A 20704-nucleotide genomic window follows, 5' to 3' on the forward strand; every position below is an offset into this window, starting at 1 on the left:
ACACAAAATGTTAGCCACCGTGTGATAGCAGCAGTCATAGTTAGACACAAAGGCAGGCACATGTGGTGACACCTTCAGAGTCTGCACTCATCTCTCCACCTTCTTTAGTGAGGTATAACAGAAAAGAGCTGAGGCAGCGTCCCAGTGTCAAAGCTGAGGAGTGACCTTTGACCCCTGAAGCACTCACGTCTCTAACAGTGAGACTCCTTCTCATCAACGGGGAAGTAGCCTTCCTTTGTGGGCGGGGCTCGCTGACGGAGAGCATCTCCGTCTGCTGCGAACACAGACTGCAGCAGTTTCTCCTGCTGCTGCTTCGTCTTCATTAAGTCAGGAGAAGGAGTGATCAACAGAGTGATGCGCTGTGATTGGACAAATAAACAAATGACTAAAGTTTTTGTCATACATGTAACTGTTTTTACTACAATGTGATTTCCTACTGCCAGCCACTACCATCACTTCTTTCAGATAAAATTAAACTCTCAAACAGCTTGATGGATATTTCAATCAGTCAAAAATGTTATATTCAATCAGCAGATTTTGCTAAATTTTTTAAATTCCACTTAAATTCAGCGTTCTTGTTTCATGTTGTTGTACAGATCTAAATGAACATAGGTTTATCCATCTATTCTTTATCTCTCTATGTCTGCCGTTCATCAGTCTGTCTCTGACAGGATCCCTTTGTGTCTTTTGGTGACCAACCACATTTCCATAACAGTTTCTGAGGGTCTTTTGTACAGTGGCCTTGAAAGCTCACAACACAACATAATACAATACAAAAGCCACAATGGAAGTAAAAAGATCCACAAAGAAGAGTGAAGAAACTGTGTAGTAGTGTTTCTATACTTACAATAAAACTAATACCCACAAAAATATAAATACATACGTTACAAACATACAGGCTGTTTGAAATACAACACTCCATACTATAGACTGTATACAAACTCCATGATATATACTGTCGACTATATACTATAAGTATGATTAGGTTGATAAACGATGATGACCGTTCCCACTGAAGTATACTTTCAAATTTCCCATGATGCATTTCGAACCTACAACGACAAAACCCTGAAGCACACTGAGACTTTGGGTCACTGGCATTGGGCCATTTGATCCATAAAACTCATGTAAACACATTTCCTGCCAACATTTCTGAGATTTTCGGAGACCCTCTATTGTGCTACTGACAAAACTTTGGGTTGACTTCAAAACAAGAGCGCTATTAATAAAAGCGTTAAAAAACTGATGAAAGACAAGAAGAGATGCTTTTGTTTTGAAAAGGGGATGTTTGACTTTCAGCTTGAAGCTGGTTCCAGAACGATTTTACGTTCCGCTCGCAATGCATCATGGGGCATCTGAATATGACTAGTGTGCCCACCATGCATGCATACTTCGAAAATGTCCCCATATAGTGCACATCTGGGTATTTCTCGCATATCAGTCTTTTCATACTATCTAATGTGAATTCACTACATACTCATTTTGATGTCAGACTTAGTAGAAGCAGTATTTCGAACACAATTACAATTGCAAGTATTTGTTTGATTCTAACTTCCAGTTGAACTCTTCTTCGGGATTTCTTTTCCACAATTACTTCACTTCTCTGTGAATTTTTCTTTCCGTTGTAGCTTTTGTGTCGTGTTGTCCACTTTCAGGGTTTATATCTGCACTAATTGTTTTTTATTTGTGTGGAGGTCCGACTTACTTCTCGCAAGGTTCCTGTAGTGTAGTAGAGCTTTGCAGCCACCCACAGAGGGATGCAGAGCGTGGAGGTCAGAGCCAGCGTCCAGCCGATCCCATGTCCCCACCATGGATACACATACTCATTGTTGTACTTGAGAGGAGAGTATTTGATCAAGGAGAAGGCAAAGGTTCCCTGATGAAGAGAAAAGGTGTTCTTTAAAGAATTGGCAATATTGAAGAAAGGGGAAATATAAATGTATTATCAAATGTAGCCACTAGGGGTCGCTCTGCATTCTGAAGTAGTAGGTAACATCCTTCCATTAAACATTATTGGGGAAAATAATAATAACAATCAATTTACCATGATGAAATATGTGCTGCTTTGGCCCAAAAACAAAGAGAAGCCCTTTACAAATTTGATCATTAAAACAATGGTTTTATTTAATAGGTGATATCATGGACACTTTCTGAGGTTTTTTGATGGAACTTATCATTTCCTTTTAGGTTTTCTTAGACTGCTCTTTAAGATTTTCATACGGTTTGTTTTATTTTTTCATAAATGTAAACCCCTCACTTTCTATTTGAACCACTGTCCCATCTAACACCTAATATAACACAAATGAAAAGGAGTCAAACCTACAATGCAGGTTGCTGGTGTGAAGAAGAGCCAGCAGTATTTGATTACAGGACTCGGCCGGTAACCGATCATATCCTCTATGTTGTCATAGAAACGATTGGCACCTAAAGGCAGAGATGATGACATCAGGATGAAATCCTCAAACTGCAGATTTAAAGTCTGCAACTGGATTTGAAACAGTGTAAATAGTAATGCAAACCTCACCATAAACCCAAGCGATGCAAACCGTCTCAAAAATAGCTACAAACAGCAGGCACATCCCACTGGCTGCATAATAGTCAAAGAGCTGGAAGACATACATGCCTCCCTAGGGGAACAAAGGATGGGGAGACGTGGGGGGGGGGCAAAAAACACTTAAACAAATGTACATTTTAAAAAATTCTTACAGTTTTCTGCATTTGAAAAAAGTGCTTGACAAAAGATATTATGCAAAGCTCTGCTGTATACATGAAGATGCGAGGTATATTTTTTTTTATAGCATGCAGTGATTATTCAAATAACTTTAAACTTAAATACTTTTGCATCTTTGTGTTGTTGCTAAAGTGTGTGTGTGTGTGTGTGTGTGTGTGTGTGTGTGTGTGTGTGTGTGTTAGGTTAGGTTAACTGGAGTCTCTAAATCAGGGATTTTCATCCTTGGGGCCGTGACCCCATGTGGGTCACCTGGAATTTAAACGCGGTCGCCTGAAATGTTTTCAAAATTATCATTAACAACTGTATTCTATCCTTTTACATTCTCAAATAAATCAGGTTAAAATGAAATGCAGTTTAAAATTATCTGAACTGGCAAAACCTGTCACTAATCCTGGCTACTCTGTATTTGTAAAAAAGTATAACAAACATGATCAAAAACAAATTCTAGAAAGTAAAATGTCTTTGGAGGTGCCAGAAATTCTTCATATCAAAATGGGGGTCACGATCCCAAAAAGGTTGGGAACCACTGCTCCACATTGTCTGTAATTAATGACTGTGTTTTTTTAATTTTATTTATTTTTTTGATGCAATGGATGTGGAAAAATAAGGCCATTGCTATGTTTGTTGTTCAGAGGACAAGAAAACAAACTTTCAGTTGATACACAATTCTTCATTTCTTCATTTCAAATGAGAGAATTTTTTAGTTTTGCCATTAAAAAACAACTTTTTAAAATACATAACATTATACCTACTGACCTCTGTTAGCATGATGAGCCCTAACAGGTAAGACACCACAGCTACAGCCAGAATGAAGAGCTCCCTGCGGTTCTTACGTCTGAAGGTGGAGGGATACATGTCCACCATGGCTGTCACCAGGCTCTCCACACAAACAAACTAACAAGAAGAGAAGCATGATACCTTTGTGTGCATGTGCATGCAATGAAATTAGAGGAATATATCCATATGTGTACGTTTATGAGAGAACAATCATTGCTGGCCCTAATCAGGACCTTTTCTTCAATGTTTGTGTTCCTGAGTGCAGTTTTACCTGACTGTCCAGTCCCAGAAAGACAATCATGACAAAGAAGCAGCAGGCCCAGAAAGGAGAAAATGGCATCATGGACACAGCCCGAGGATACGCAATGAAAGCCAAACCAGGACCTGAGATACACAGAGGTCCATCAGTGAGTCCTTCCTTTATAACCACACATTTTATTTATTTTCTGAATACCTAATAACCATAACATTGGATTGGAACCATGAAGAAAAATTTAACAATCCCTTCTACGTGGTATGAAATTTATAGCAGCAATAATTTAGGTACTCTGTTTTACCTGCTTTTTATAGAAGAAAACTCAAATGTTGCAACGTGAAAACTAAAAAGTTAAACAAACTCAAAATATCAAGGCAGCACAGTGCAAGATACTTAAGAGTGTTTTCAATGTGTGCATGTTGTTGACTTTAAAGATTTACAAGTTAGGCTGAGAGTTGTGCCAACTTCAAGTTTAACTAATTTGGGCTGTGTATTTATACATTAAAAAAAAAGTGTTGTTCAATAAATGCCATTTTTACTTACATGGTTTGAAACTTCATCAAACATATATATTTTATGCAGAATAAACACACTCAAAGGTAAACATTCGAGATTTTATGCCAGAAAAACAGTTGAGTGTAGAAATGTTAATGAAATGATCAACGCTAACTCATTCAATTTTAAAATGTTTCACAAATAAAATCCAAAGTCCAACATTTAAAATTAATTTTACAGGGAAACAAATTTGGTGATATTTTATAGAAATATAAAGGGTAACTTGAAATAATGTTTCAGTGTGCAAGTTCAATAAAAAAATGTTTATCCATGAGTGGGCATATGCACATCAATCACCTACAAGGTTGCCCCAACATAGTGCAAATATCTTCTAAAAAAAACTAAAATTCCCTTATGCTGTTATAAAAATACTTGTTGGGAAAAGAATATGAAGGGAACTAATATGTTCACACAACCCTTAATATTTCACCTGACAAAGCCTTATTTGTGAACTGGCTTCACTTGAAAACTTAATTCATGATCCACATGTTTGTTTACTATATAGGCATAGTAGCTAATACAGTAGTGCTGGCATAGTCCCTCAGGGTAAGGTGAACAACAACAAAAATGCCACAAACCAGATTCAGCCACTTCTGAGATGGGCAAGTTTTGCTCATAAGACATGAAGCCCAGGATGGAGAAGATGGCAAAACCTGCCACAAAACTGGTGCCACTATTTAGGAAACATAGGCAGATACAATCCCTGGGAAAGTAATGGAAAATTACTGAGCATTGAAAAGCACACAACTCTCTTTTCAAATGAGATAATTATTTAATAATAACTACCCATATAAAGGTTGGACAGTGAAGGAAGAATAATAACAATAAAGTAAAAATGCTTGATCATAGTTTAGTACCATTTAAGCAGCAACTCTTACTTGTAGCAGTTGTTGTTGTACTTGTTGTAGCTTCCTAAAGCGGTGAGGCAACCCAAGCAGATAGCGTAGGAGAAGAAGATCTGAGTTCCAGCATCCATCCACACCTATGGATGGGGAAGACATTTTGACCATACTTTTTGCTGCTCTACATCTGTCCATCAACCATTCAACATCTTGTCAGACTTGTTAGAACATAGGACAGGAGCCACCTTAATGAAGCAAGGCAGGATGCATCATGGACAGAACTCCATTCCAAAAGTCTCTGCTACGTAACTTGAAAATGAACTGTGGTGCCAGATCCAAATGTCTTATCACGGTAATCAATAACAAAAATGTTGAATGCAATCACTGGTTCACACAAGCTCCTTCCCCAACCATTTAGCTTGTCATGTCTTCTGAGATTTTGAGCGTAGCACTCTTTGAACACACTTCAGCATTGAAATCAGGCTTTTCTTTCCTTTATCCATTCCATGTGCACTGGGGCATGTTTGAGATAGTTGGCAGCCACGACTGAGGATCTGATTGGGTGAGGTTTCCTTCCAACGACACAAGCTCCACACACATCATCACACAAAGGCAGGTAGTACCATGGCATGAACTGCAGGCACCAGGCCAGGCTTGGCCTGCACACACTGGGTATTCATCTGCTGAGCTCTGAGAAAGAATGACAGGGCCTCTTTTGGACTGACATGCTGCTTCCATTCTCATTATGAAAAAAGGAGAATTTGAAAAGCTTTTAAATGTATTCTGTTCCCGACATAGCCTACAGTTTTTTAGAGATACTTTTATGATTTCTTAACTGTTAAACTTGCCATAAAGTTTGGATCTCATTAAGATTGAAATAAGTTTGTGGCCTCTCGCACTGAGGCGTCACTGCCATCTCTGGGCAGGTTGCCACTAGGGTTGCATCTAGTCACAAGCGCTGCTGGTCCCCCCTTGGGTAAGGGGATGCTCTTGGCCCTCCCTTAGGGTTTGGGGCGGTGCACACTGTTGTGGGATGGTTCGGGCCTCCTGAGAAATCAGTAACTGCCTATGTCATATCCAGTCAGTGACATATCACCAGTGTAGCATTCTTCTTCATGTTTCACTCAGTCATCACAACACACTGTTGGGCAGCAACACTAGTATTTATTCATACATAAATCTCTGCTTGGACAACTCCTAGATACCATTCTCTCCATCAGCTCCGGTAGCTACCAACTGCATACACTGCTTTTAACTCTTGTGTTGTGTTCATCCTTTAATTATTCAGCCAGCCAGTATTCTTACGGTAGATTTCTTATCAGTCAAGCTGGTCTATCGTCTTAGTTACTAAAGCCAATAATCTCAGAAATTAAGTGGATTTTTTCCAGAGACATTGTGATAAAGAAAAGTTCTCTGTATACCACAGGGATTTCCCTTTGGACTTGAGAGCTAATACAAGGATCAAAACACACCTTCTTTTCAATTGAGTATAATTGAGAATAGTTTTCAAGACGGAATCTAGTATGAAAAGCTCCAAATAATACTTGAAATCCTGCACATGTGTAACCACCATCTGTTTTGGCCATAGTTGCATTCTTGTGAAATTGGCTTTATTTATTTATTTTTCATCTTAGGTAAGAAGACAATTTAATTTCAGTTTTGTTAGCTGCTGACAGGCTGCTTCTCTGGCTGGCTGCTGATGAGCTGGATCCTGAAACTCGTTGCTGATGGGCTGGTCATTCTCTTCTACAAAGTCACTGTCAGGCTCTTAATTTTCAGTAAAGTGATCCTCACATTGTAAAACAATTAAAAACACAACTCTAATGTTCAAACAGGACAAAACAAAGTTTGGCTTTTAGAAATTATATGGACAAGCTGGTAAAGTATTGTGTGTGCATGAAGCCACTGCACAGAGCAATGAAATCAAGAAATTAAGGACTTTCTAGCCACATTTCTGACCAACCATGAGGTTTTGATGGACTACCACCTGGGCCACTTGTCCTAATTATTACAGCTGGACTCAAGCTATAATGATGATCCTGCTAAGGATCTCATTTGCTGATGTTTGTTTGATGCATGCAGCTCTTGCATTAATTGAGTTTTTTGACCTACCTGTGGATCAGAGAGACGTCCCAAGTCGGGGTAAAGGTAGAAGTGAATTCCCCTGGAGGCTCCCGGCAGAGTGACGCCTCTGATTAGAAGAACCACTAACATGCAGTAAGGGAAGGTGGCTGTGAAGTAAACCACCTGCAGAGAAACAACACATCTTTACTCTTAATGAGCTAATTTTAGCATTTTGATTGGTTGTTTGGTCTTGATCATAATAACAATGGTGTGATAGTCATCTCACTTAGGCTAGTCTTTAGGATTACTTGTGCACTCCGTCACAGTGGTTAAAACATATACTGAACCATACTCAACCATTTAAGACAGTCGTGCTGCTTTGGGTTTAGCCTTAAACGGCTTCTTCTACGTCACTAAATATTGCAGGTTTTTTTTTTACCAAACTAATGACTATTGCATCAGTTTTTTGACCATGCATTACTTTTAACTGTGAACTCCAATCTTGGCTTTCTTTCAATGGTTGCCATTATAGTTAGAATCAGATTTATTGGGGAAGGGATTTAAAATAACCTGAAGAGGAGGTTTTTCAGATTATTCAAAACCTTTGCACCTTTCCAGTCGATTTGACTCCTTTCCATATGCAGAAGTAGCAGATGACCCATGCAACGGCAAGACAGAGAGCCAAATCCCAGTTAAGAGAACCAATGTGGTCAATTCCTGAGGATATCCTCAGCACTCTGCGCCTGAAGAACAAACACAGGTCAAGACTTTTACTGAGAAATGGCAAATGATAGTGAAATGCTGCCTGATAAGAAAAACATTCAGTCAGATATGGCTATAAGTCTTGATAGCCCCCGCAAAAACAATTTTTCTTTCAAAGAAATGATTATAGTAGAGCATGATTCTGAAATAGAAGCACATTTTAAACATGTTTTTAATTACATTTAAAAGATAGAAATTCAAATCAGACAAAGCGAAGGAGAACATCCATCAAAATTATATCTCAATTGAGTCATTAAGCTATTTAGGAAAGAGGAAAAAGGACTCACTCCCAGAATTCAATGGCAGGAGAGGTGGTGTTCTTGTAAATACTGATGGAGCTATTCCCTCTCTGAAAGGGCATACAGGAATCTGGAATGAAGAAAAAGTTTCACACAGTTGCACACAAGAAGGTGGAACAATCCAATTGATGCTATCACATGAAAAGAGATACATCAGACTGGATCTATGGATGCTTTCAATGCTTGTGTCTCACCTGTGTTCCATGAGTTGTTGCATGAGGCCCAGGGCAGATCCCACGTGAAAGAGTTGGATAAATAGAAGATGGCCCAGGCTAACACAATAATGTAGTAGATGTTCAGGAGAGCAACAATTACCTGGGTAGCATAACCAACTCCTGGAAAACAAATCATTTATTATATGAACATTACACCTAAATTAAATTTTTTTTGACCTGATATGAAATCATATGTAGTTAATTATTGATTCATAAAACACTGTCTATAAATTAACATTTTGATGTGACTATAGATCCAGTGGCCCAGCTCGTCCTTGGATGATTGGGCCACTGTGCAAAGTTTGAACAAATTTAGATGGTGTGGTGGGGTAGAGTGGTGGGCCTTTTGGGAAGTGGGTGGTTGTGGTTGCTGGCAGGGGGTCTTGGGGCGGGGTATTGGGGTGGTGGCATGGTGCGTTGGGTCCTTAGCTCTTGGAGCTTGTTCAGGTGTGTGGGAGGGTGTCACTTTCCGGCCTGGGGCATCTAGGGGGAGGTTGGCTTGGGCCTCCTTTGTTTCCATTGGGTGCTGCCAGCCTGACTGGTCTTGCAGGTCCAGTGCAGCTCTGGGGTTGACAATAGCTGTGGATACGCTGGCATGCCTTAGGCTTTGGGATAAGCTGGTATTGGGGCCTAACCTTAGACACGTTGATCCTAACTATTCATTCTAAGTGTGAACTTCCACCCTCTCCCTCTGTTCACAGCCACCACCATTATACTTAAGCAGGGTGTTGCGTCACCCTCTTTAATCTCTCAAGATTTGTCACCAGATTGGTTCAATAGATTACACCCCACAACACATTTTGCACAACAGTCGCATCACATTTTACTTTTAGTACAACCTAAAAAGCTTAATGTCAATCACTCCTTCTAATGTTCCACTCTAAGTCCCTCTTCCTTTCCCCATCACCAAGGTGTAACACTGCCCTCTCCTTTTATGTCTCTCCCTCTAAAAAAAAAAACTAGCTCACCGTTCCTTAGAGAGGGCTGCTGATGGTCACAACTAAGCAATATAATAAATGTACTATTATATTTTTGCAAGAATAAACATGCATAGCTGTCACAAAAAGATTGCACGACAAGTGTTCACCTCCAATAGCATATACAGATTTTCATGCCAAAAATGTTGGATACACATTTATTAGAAGATGTTACACTCTTGTCATAAAGTGATAGGTCTGGTCAGCAACAATACGGTCAAGTGATACAAACGGGCCTAAAAGAAGGAGATAAAATAAATCACTTTTTATACATTTATAACACCAACCCGAACAGGTCAAATCCAGACTCATTCAGAACAGGCACATTTTCTCCAGTCATTGATGGTCCATTTTTTAATCATTCAGTCCTGCTTTGGGTGGGATCATCCCCTGACTGAATGAGCTGCCCATCAACTACACCTGAAGAGGGTGAGAGGGATTTTCTAACTTCCAACAGATTTTCCAAATGCCCTTCACCTTCTTCTCAGCCACTGTTTCTGTCCAGGTTCAGACCCCACACCAGCAAAAACAGCCCAAAATAGTGCACTGGCCTCCATAGGCTAGTAGAATGTCTTTAGGAAGAACATCCTGGTCTGGCTTTTCCTGTACAGAGCATCAGTGTTGTAGGTTCAATCTAGTTTATTGTTAATGTGGACCCCAATGTACCTGTATGATTCCACAATCTCCACGTCCCAATCCTGCATGGTAATATCGACTGGCTGTCACTGGTTCCTCCATTAGTCCACCACCACCTCCTGGGTCGTGCTGAGTTTGAGCTTTAATTTGTTACGAGTGCACCACACATCCATGCAACAAAGGTCCCCACCAGCCCTCTGTACTTCTCCTCATCATCATTGCTGATGTGTTCAACTATAGAGGAGTCATTGAAAAAACTCTGGGGGAGGCAGGATCCAGAGTTTTGACCTGAAGAGTGTGAAGAGGAAGGGAGCCAGAACAGTCCCTTGGGGTACTCCGGTGCCGCTAGACTCTGTGTCCGATATTCAAACATCCACCCTGACATACTGCAGCCGGCTCGTGAGTTATTCCATTATCCAGCCAAGATAATCTGTTGTAATTTTCCAAAATTTCTACTTTGTTTTGTTATTTTTGTTTAGTCACCTACTGTATATGTGTAGCTAAGGGGTCCTGATGATTGAATGTACGGGTAGCAATATACTTCACTACACCCCGCTAATGTTCAGCGGGCCAATGCACTGTTGCAAGGTAAATGTTTGATGTGCAGCTGCATTTTTTGTATGGAAAGTCTGGTGGGGCCTCGCTATATTGATGCAAGAAAATCTGGTAATATCAAAACATAGTATCACTCTATACAATAATAATAATAATAATAATAATAATAATAATAATAATAACAAAATCCCAGTTCTGTAATGCCGTCTAGAATAACATAATGATCCGACCTAATAGCCTTTTACCATATAAACACCACCACCAAAGAACAGTGTTAAAGAGCTCCCAAGATCAAATAATCAATAATAAAACAACAACGTGACGATAACAACACAATGTAGAACTCACGGATGGAGTAAACAGCACACAGCCAATACCTGACAGGCTAGCAATGCCTAGTACCCGCCTCATACCAAATCGACCAATAGAAAAGTATCTGGGGCCCTGGCTGTTGGGCCCCAATGGCCAAGCTGAAGTGTGCAATGACCATGCACATGCACACTCAGCAGTGCATTGATTCAGAGTGCTGCACTGATGGTCAGCTTATGTTGTGCCCCATAGAGAGGAAATAAGAGAGAAGCACCAACAAATCCAAACAGAACAACATTACAAACAAATCTAGAGAAGAAATACATTCTGAAAATTAAATCTTTAACGTTTTATTTGGCGAACAAAGTTCAGTTTGCTAACTTTAAGTTTCACTGAACAACATAACAACAAAAACACAGATGAGCAAAATTTGCCTCTGCAGCAACAGGTGGGGTCGTGCCCCACTGGCCCGTAATGCAAAAACACCACTGGTGATGTGTTTAGGAAGAAGTAAGTTTGGCCACTGTGATGTTGATTAAATGGTTATTTGTTATAAACATCACGGGTAGCGCACTGTTTATCTGTTTGATAGACATGTATTTCCAAAGCTAACGCTAACGCTGTCTCGCCGTGTAACTTCTGGTAGGCCTCGCCATTCACTAATATATGTGTTTTATGTTACTATTTCTAGAATACCATCACTCATCATTCGTCATCACAATATACCACTTCTCATTACTCTTATCCCCCTCTGTATCATCATCCTTCAATGGGAATAATGAAGCATTTGTCAATACTATTATGCTGTTGCATATAAAATACACAAAAGACCGAACTTTGTATCTTTGTTTTCTCTCTAACCAGAGCAACTGTGTGAATGAGGTGTCCTTGCAATCATTAATACACTCTTTCATGCATGGGAGAAACAATAACCTTCCTTCAGTAATATCACCTGCATTTTCCCCTTGGTAATCAATAAAGTATTGAACTACAGAATATCTTACCCCTTTACCAGTTATATATATATATATATATATATATATCCATTCTTATGCTGCGTACACTGGTAATCACGTCTTCATTGAAGCTCTGTAAGCTCTGTCACCACTAATTTGTATCAATGATTTTAAACAACTACATTTAAAAAGTAGGTTTTCAATAAGACTGAAGACTGAAAAGAATTATTTCTTAAAAATAATGGACAATTATTTGTGCAGCCAACAAAATCTACAGGAAATAAAATTAATAGAACATAATTCACAAATCAAATTGAATTGTATAAAGCCAAAAACCTGCTGCACAAAATGACAACACCCTTGCATTCTGCTGGAACTTTCACATATATAAGCCCACATTAGCAGACAAGGGCAAGAACAAAACATAAGTGCTCGTGTTGGTGAGCTTATAGATGGCACCAAGAGTAACATAAGCCATGAATGTCAAAGATACTTGGGCATTTGTATTGATCAACCACTTCAACAGTCTCATCTTTGAAGAACAGAAGGTGGAGCTGCTACTTCTTTCTTACCTTCAATAATCATATATTTAGTTTCCGCAACAATAAATAAAAGATGAGTGATTTCACATCAATTCCCTGTTTTGGCACAGGATTGTTACTTACCCTCAAACAGTGGGCAGATTTTCCTCCAGCAGGTGATGCCCCCTTCACTGGTGTACTGACCCAAAGCCGTCTCCAAGAAGAAGACTGGGATTCCGCAGGCAAACAGGAAGATGAGATATGGTATAAAAAAGGCACCTGTGCATGAACAGGTTAGAGGAGCAGTTACTGACTGACTCATTGTAGACAGTTGGAAAGAGTGTGTGCAGTGTGTAATGCCTTTCCTGTCAACAGCCTCATCAAAGACAGAAGAAAAAACTCAGTAAGGATGCACAGAGTGGAGATTGCAAAGAATTTAAGTTTAAATAGAGTAGAAGAGAGTGCAGGCACGGTGATTTGGATGGGGATGAGTGTCAGGAGTGATCTGTGGCTGAAGGATCCCAGATAGGTTGAAGAGGAAAGTCTACAAGAAAGTGAGAGCAGCCATGTTGTCTGGTTTTAATTTGGTGGCACTGAGCAGGAAACTGGAGGCTGAACTGGAGGTTCAGAGCTGAGGATCCTTAGATTATGACTTTGAGTATGCAGAACGGGCAGTATTAGGAATGAGTACATCAGATAAACAGGCTGGTGTAAAAGTGAGAGAGACAAGGCTGAGATGGTTTGGTAATGGATATAAAAGAGATAACATAACTATGTCTGGACAAGGGTGCTAAGGATGTGGCTGCTTGTTAAGATAAACAAGATAAATCAGTGAGTAGGTTGATGGATACAGTGAGGGAGGGCATGTAGGTTATTGGTGTGAGGAAAGAGGACACTGGACACAGGAGGGATTGGATGAACATGATCTGCTATGACAAAACAGAAAATGTTGTAAGAAGAAAAAGGACCTACAAAATTTGAAACCACACTTCAAATTTCTGAAGGTAATTTCCTTACATGCAATGGATTACTTCCAAAGTCATACACTGGGTTTTCAGGGAGTAATATAGAACACATTTAACATTCGATCGAATTCTGATAGTACAGACTTTTCCATTGATTCAGTACCTCTGTTAATGTCTCAGATTTTGTCATACTGCACACTTTTTCAAGGTCAGAAAAGTCAAAACCATTAAATAGAAAAGCTTATTAAATAAAACATCTTCAACGATACTGTGCATTGCTCCTAATCCTCAATCCCAGACATTCTCCTTCCTCCATTGGAGTGTTAAGCATTTGAACTATCTCTCACCTCCTCCATTCTTGTAGCACAGGTATGGAAATCTCCAAACGTTTCCAAGGCCAATGATTTCTCCAGCCACTGACAGTATAAACTCAAATTTATTGCCCCACTGACCCCTTTCTGCCATCTTCTCCTCCGTACTTGGCACAATCTCCAGCGATCTGCTGTGCCTGTCAGAGGGGTTCGCCATTTCTCCAGTGTGTCCTGAGAGTTTAAGAAAAACAGTTAATGTAACAAAGCTAAAACAAGCTTGTAAAGTGGTAACTGCTCAAAGGTCAGAAAGCAATAAAAACCGAGTAATTATTAATTATTTGAAAACCCCAAATCTGCTCACTTTTGAAAATAAGTTTTTCTTTCTTGACTATGTTTAGCTTATGAAATAAAATGTAACATTATTGGCCATAAAAATGTTTGGTTACACTTTTCCTGAAGTTTTATACATAAAGGCTGACATTATGCTGTAATGACATGATGTCATTAGCATGAATAAGGTGTCATGAAGGGTGTCATTAAGTGTTGTTCGCTAAATTATGACACCTTTGGAGCTGTGTTGGCATTTTCTGGGTTAGGTGAAGGGATCTAGTGGGGTTAGGGTTATGGGTTAGGGTTAGGGTTATGGTTCGGGGTTAGGTTTAGGGGTTAGTTTAACGAAGGGTTAAGGTTAAGTAGGGTTCGGGGTTAGGGGATTAGGGTAAAGAACAACACTTAATGTCAGCATTCATGACACCTTACTCATGCTAATGACAGGTGTCATGTCATAATGACAGCGTAATGTCAGCCTTTATGTATAAAACTTCCAGTAAAATGTTACCAAGTATTTGAATGAGGTATGAATAAAGACAAATGTTAATCGCAAAATGAACTACATGCAGGACCTTGTCTGGTTGTATCTAAGTTCCCACAATATAAGTAATGTGTCTTACTCTTTATGTTTACATGACTAGTACCATACAGAACATCTCTCTGATGTTCCTGCTGGATGAGGTCAGTACTGGGTTGAGACTACGTGACCACGTTTGGCCAATCACTGAGCCAGTCTGACCTTGTTTTGGGGCCAGTGCTGCTGAAAGAATTTCCCACTGTATAGCAAACAGACAACTCACTGACTGTGCTCACTCCTGTCAAGTTGCATTAGAGAGTTTCTAGCCACCCCCTCTTTTACCCATTTTACTCTCTCCAAAACACACTGGGGTCTAAATTCAAACCAATCAGTCCTCAACATGATGGAAGCACAGTCACGGTAATCCACTTAGGGAAAGGAACAAATCCTGTTTCCCTTCTTTTGAGACTCCCACAAACATGAAACTACAAACTTTATGAGGTGTCATGACGTAAAGAACTCTATAGTCATTTGTTTTTGGTTCATACTACTGTAAATGTCATGTTTGTTTCAAATTCTTACGGGAAGTTGTCTTTCCAACTGACAAAAGTAAGTGGTGGAGCACAAGTGTGACTTTGTATCTGCTGCCTTGTTTTTTGAAAGGGCACTGAGTGGGAAGGAAGGCTTAAAGGCACAAAGGCAGGGAGCACCTCTGCTATGGGTTGGCAATTCCTCATCGACTTGCAGTTGGATCACAGTGTCTCACATTATTTCCTCCTTTGGTGCAAAAACCCAACATCCTAAAAGGAAAACCCTTTTAAAATAGTTACTGCTATAATTGTAGAGAAAAAACTGGAGTTTTCCCGGAAGAGTTGCACTCTGGGAGAAAAGACTGGAACCAAAGCCCACTGGTGCTTAATCTGTGAGGAAGTCAATGAGAAATGCTTTAATGCATGGATTTTTACAATTTCTGTGGCTGTGTAAAGGTGCTTTCACACCGAACGCGACTGAAGTGACTGAAGTGACAAATCCCTCGTCCTTCACTGTCTGTAGAACGGAGGCTGCAGCTCCTCCCTGCTCCCACCTGCTTCAGCGTAGACGGCTGCAGCGGAGGGCTGTACAACTCCCTCTATTTATGGGGGCAAAATTAAAGCAGTTGACTTCTTGAAAACCACAGTATCATACCACATTCTGAGTGAACTCATTATTTAATATCTCCGTAAGTTGATCATATAAATCGTACAAGCGGAGCAAGAATTAAAAGAAGTGATCAACCCTCTCTCTCTTTCTCATACACACACACACACACACACACACACACACACACACACACACACACACGCTGTTCCCTGGAGATCACATCACTGGAGCGATGAAGTGATGGAGTGATCAAAAAGCTCCACTATGTGCAAGTGACACTTCAGGGGAGATGGAAGCTTGGAAGCTACTGCAGCACTGCGGTTGCGTTTGGTGTGAGCGCACCTTAATGAGTTTTACACCTCAGTAACTAAAGGTGAAACTGAAAAATCAGGTTGTGGCCTTCAATGGTTCACCGTTAAAGTGAGTAAGTTTCTCAAATATGATTTCAATAAATGTAATATTGAGTGAGGAGGTGTCACATTTAAATTATATATACAATTTGGAAATATAAATGTATAAATATTTATATCCAACTCATCAACAAAACATGTTGTTTGATTGCTGTGGAATACTGTATCAGACCTTTTGCTATTGCTTTAACCAATTATTTATTTTACTCCCAAAGCATTTAAATGTAACTTTTAGATGCCTTAACTCTCTTTTTCATTGTTCTTTGTCGCTCTCACTTTAATTGTCATTTAAAACACTACTTGTTACTTTGTTTTTCTCTCTGTCCTTTCCTGTAGGTATTGTTCCTGTAGGTGACCTCACTGTTTTACCATTTTAGACAAGTTTAAAATTAAATACTAAAATAAGCTAAACTGTTTACAAATCTGCTTGTGATATCAGTCAAATATCAACAAGTATTGGATTCTATTGCATATATTAACATGAAATTGAAACTAAAGCCCTCAGGTTTGCAACTTTGCACACTTAAAGGCAAAGACAAACATAATCTCTAGTGGCAAGAGCAACTCCTGCCTATCTGGACTGTCTCATCCAGATCTACACTCCTTCTCGCCTCCTATGCTCTGCCTGTGAAAGACACTTGGTGCTCCCAGCCCAACATGGCACTAAATCTCTAGCTAGACTCGTCTCCTTTCTTTGTTGTTGCCAAATGGTGGAATGAACTCTGTACAGTCCCTTTCTACTTTTATGAGATGTCTGAAAACTCAAATGTTAAATACTTCATCTGACCGCTCTCCTCTTTGTCCTTAGGGCTAGAATGAGTCTGATGATCTAAAGTGAATATTTAGCTCAACAATGTTGAGAAACAAACACTTCTTCTCGCACGAACAGCCAAGTGAACTTGAAGCATTTGTTGCAGTTACTAAGGGTTTTTCCACCAGTATAAAATCGTAGAATTGTATTAAATTACTGATAATTACTTGTTAATAATTAATGTTAAACAATCAGTGTAGGTCTGTACTTCTGCATTTTTAAGATTCACATCTGCATTTCTTTTTTTAAAAAATCTGATTATTGAAGGAATCATTGACTGAATGTAAATGAGCATTATTATAATCAGACTAGGTTGAAAAAAAAAAATCAGAAGTTAGTTTGTTAGAGCTTTCAGTTTATTATTATTATTATTATTAGGACCTTATTGTAATGCACCTCGTTTTTATTATTATTATTATTATTATTATTACTACAAAAAAATGATTGCATTTCTGAGGGCCAAAAGAGGTTCAAAAACTGCCAGGCATTATATTTGCACAGAACATTGCTGGGATGTTTGTGACATAATCCTTGAAAATGGTCAGCTTTGTCTCAACACTTTAAAATTTCTGATACACCACGACATGCAACACACCTCAACGTGCACCACTTGTGTGTGGTTGCGAGGGCTCGTTCATCGCTGCTTGCAGCTTTAATTGTTGTTATTATTATTATTACAAAAAAGTGATTACATTTTTGAAGGCCTAAACACTTACAAATTCTCATAAAAATATGAACGGGGGAATTGCACATGTGAATGGGAAAATGATTCAATAGTGCACCCTTTGTGGAGATGATAATGTCATCATCTCCCCAGTGATGATGACATCATCACATCATCAACATATACTCTACAGTACGCTTGCATTGATGAGAACATATCGACAACGGATCGGACCAGAACTGCCATGGATATTACAACTTTCGTCCTAAATAAATTCTGCACGACTGCATGTTCCCAGAGAGCTTCTATGCAGCAGCAGAAGTTTTTTAGGGCACAGATACTACACTTATAGAAAGAACTGCAAACAACAAAAGAACTATTACTTCAGTACACTGAGGATTTCCCTGATCTCGGTAAGTACTGCTATTTCTTTCTACTACACTACCACAAACACACATTCCCAAAGATTACACAATACAACCTTATTGTCTAAGGATTTACATCTGTTTTATACCCACACAGAAACAAATCAAGCACCTCCAACACCACAAGAGGACCCGGGAACAGACCCCATCAGGGAGCCAGACCACTAAAACTGCTTAATTTCTACATTTGCTTCTCACATTCATATTTTTGTTGTAAATACATGGTTATTTGGTTGTGTTATGAAACAATCGTAACAATAAAGTTGAGTATTTATAGTTTGAAATATTTCTCTCAGCAGCCTGTTCACTTGGATGATGTTCTACGTTTATGGTACTTATTAAGAGTTTGTAGAGCTAAGTATATGCTAATTATTTCTAGCCGCTTTCATTTGTATGCCAAAAAAAATGCATTATGATTTAATCCAACCATCATTGATTGTCATAGCGCCACCTATTGTGAGGGCTCATTCATTGCTGCTTGCACCTTTAATTATTATTATTGTTATTGTTATTGTTGTTGTTGTTGTTGTTGTTGTTGTTATTGTTATTATTGTTATTGTTATTGTTATTATTATTTTATTATTGTTATTATTATTGTTATTGTTATTATGATTATTATTATTATTATTATTATAATAATAATAATAATAATAATAATAATAATAATAATAATAATAATAATAACAATAATAATAATAATGCTGCAGATAGTTAACGTGTTGATATCCTGCTTCTTAGTACAGCTGCTCTGTGACAAAAAATGTTTGGTTAGGTGAAGCCCGCTAACGGAGATTTTGACAAGGTTTTAACCAAAGATAGACCATACAGCATTGTGGATTTTATTACATTTTGGAGGGGATCTGGAACACTGGTTCAGGATCAGTGTAAAAAATTGAAAAATCCCTATCTGTCATCATTCGTGAATTTTTAAAAATTATTCATATTGTGTTTTGTTGACTAAAATATTTTGGCACAGTTTTCGTTGACTACATGAAGTGACAACTAGACTATGACCAATGAAAAAGAAAGTACAACAAAAACTTCATCAAAATATATTTATATTTTTGTCAACTAATAAAAACAAAACTATAAATTTGTCACATGGGACAAAATCCAATCAGAACTCCTGTCAACATGAGGTCATAGGCATTGATCACCTCAAATCTGTCTTTGTGTTTCTACAAATATTAATACCATCCCATTTCAGGTTGATAAATGGTAACTGAATTTTTAAAATGCATAAACTCTTATACTGTATGTTTTAGTCAACTGTATGTGTAACAGATTTAGTCGGCTAAAATCTTAATGTAATTTAGTTGACTAAAACCACAACATAACTGAAATAGTCCTGATGACTAAATTTTGAAACCATGACTAAATCAAAATTTGCTGTCACAATTCACTGCTCATATATACAGTACAATATTTCATATGTCAGTTATGTTGGGTTGGTTCCTTATTTAACCCGAGTTTCATTTGGATCGGATCCAGATTGCACATCTAATTATGATTTTAGAAAATAATTTGGGTGTCCATGCACTTGAACTTACTATATCATTAATAATGGGGATATCATTTTCTCATAAGCCTGTGTGAATGTGTGAATGATCATGGTACCATGATCAAGATCACTGATCCGGATACCTGCCAAAGAGGATATATGGCACTTGACAAATGTTTGTGTCCTCTGAGTTCTCTTGTTAACATGTAAAATTTTAGACAAGGATGGACATGATACATCAATATATAGACAACCACAATCAACAGAGATTACTGCAAACTATTCAGAAGTGCCTTTTTGTTTTCTAATGCATAAATAGAAACAGGTGCAGGATGTTCAGTTTTTTCCAAATTCTTCAAAGTTGTGAATCGCATCACAAAACAATCACTAAAAACTATTCATTTAAGGAGATCCCTTCAATGGCACTGACTGAAGAAATGATCACGTGACAGATAATCAAAAGCACTTACCTTTCATAATGTGCTTTACTGAAAGCTTCGAGGAGACCAAAGAGCATCAAAACAGTTGCTGTTTCAGGTTTTGGTATATAATGTGCACAGGGGGGCGGGGTCATACAAAACTGAAAGATTTAGTGCAGCCCTGCAGAGATTCCCCCTCTTCTTTGCCCCTCTCCGTAGGCACTGCAAACCCACCTCCCCGAACCCCTTCATCCAGCTCCATTCAGAACATCCCCCCACACGTACACGCAGCCTCGCACTACTCACAGCACACTGGAGGTCTGTGCATACCGTGCTGGGTTGATTGCACAACCTTTTGACACACATATTCTCCCAGGAACCACAAAACATGGAGGGCTTTAGCTTCATGCTGTTCATCATGAAAATGCACACGTGCATTGGTGACACAGACGTGGATCAAACTGTTTCAAAAATACGCAAATGCTTTATCCGCACTCAATGTAACTTTTCAGTATCTTACATTTAGAATGTGATCCCAGTTTTTTTTCCTGTACATAATTTTAGTGATTTCAAAAACATTATCTGCTCAACTTGCATTACAAACCAAAAGCCTATTCAGTATGGTTTCCCCATGACAGGGGTCCAAAATGGGAGGGCTTTAATGCATTTCTTAAAGGATCTCGATGCTGGAAGTCTGCACAAACAAACAACATTCACCTTTATTTCATACACACACCATGACTGATAGTCAACAAT

At 38.8% G+C, this 20704-nt stretch overlaps 1 protein-coding gene across 1 annotated transcript; it reads right to left on the bottom strand.

Moving 5' to 3' along the window:
* Positions 1 to 159: 159 nt before the first annotated feature.
* slc6a13 (solute carrier family 6 member 13) lies at positions 160 to 20123 on the bottom strand. Its single transcript, XM_028448591.1, has 15 exons — positions 20000 to 20123; positions 13768 to 13962; positions 12600 to 12734; positions 8481 to 8621; positions 8275 to 8356; positions 7836 to 7968; positions 7274 to 7408; positions 5198 to 5301; positions 4898 to 5022; positions 3780 to 3892; positions 3488 to 3625; positions 2525 to 2627; positions 2324 to 2424; positions 1706 to 1876; positions 160 to 359 (listed from the first exon to the last, which is right to left on the bottom strand). The coding sequence occupies exons 1-15, from the start codon at positions 20004 to 20006 to the stop codon at positions 192 to 194; spliced, it is 1851 nt and encodes a 616-aa protein (XP_028304392.1). The 5' UTR covers positions 20007 to 20123; the 3' UTR covers positions 160 to 191.
* Positions 20124 to 20704: the final 581 nt, after the last annotated feature.

This window comes from Gouania willdenowi, chromosome 6, assembly GCF_900634775.1.
Source record: "Gouania willdenowi chromosome 6, fGouWil2.1, whole genome shotgun sequence".
In the NCBI taxonomy this organism is placed as follows: domain Eukaryota; kingdom Metazoa; phylum Chordata; class Actinopteri; order Blenniiformes; family Gobiesocidae; genus Gouania; species Gouania willdenowi.

Coding starts and splice junctions, on each gene's coding strand:
- slc6a13 (XM_028448591.1), bottom strand. Junction 3,626..3,779: donor TTCTGGGACTGGACAGTCAG/GTAAAACTGCAC, acceptor TCTTCTTGTTAG/TTTGTTTGTGTGGAGAGCCT. Junction 2,425..2,524: donor TTGCATCGCTTGGGTTTATG/GTGAGGTTTGCA, acceptor CTCTGCCTTTAG/GTGCCAATCGTTTCTATGAC.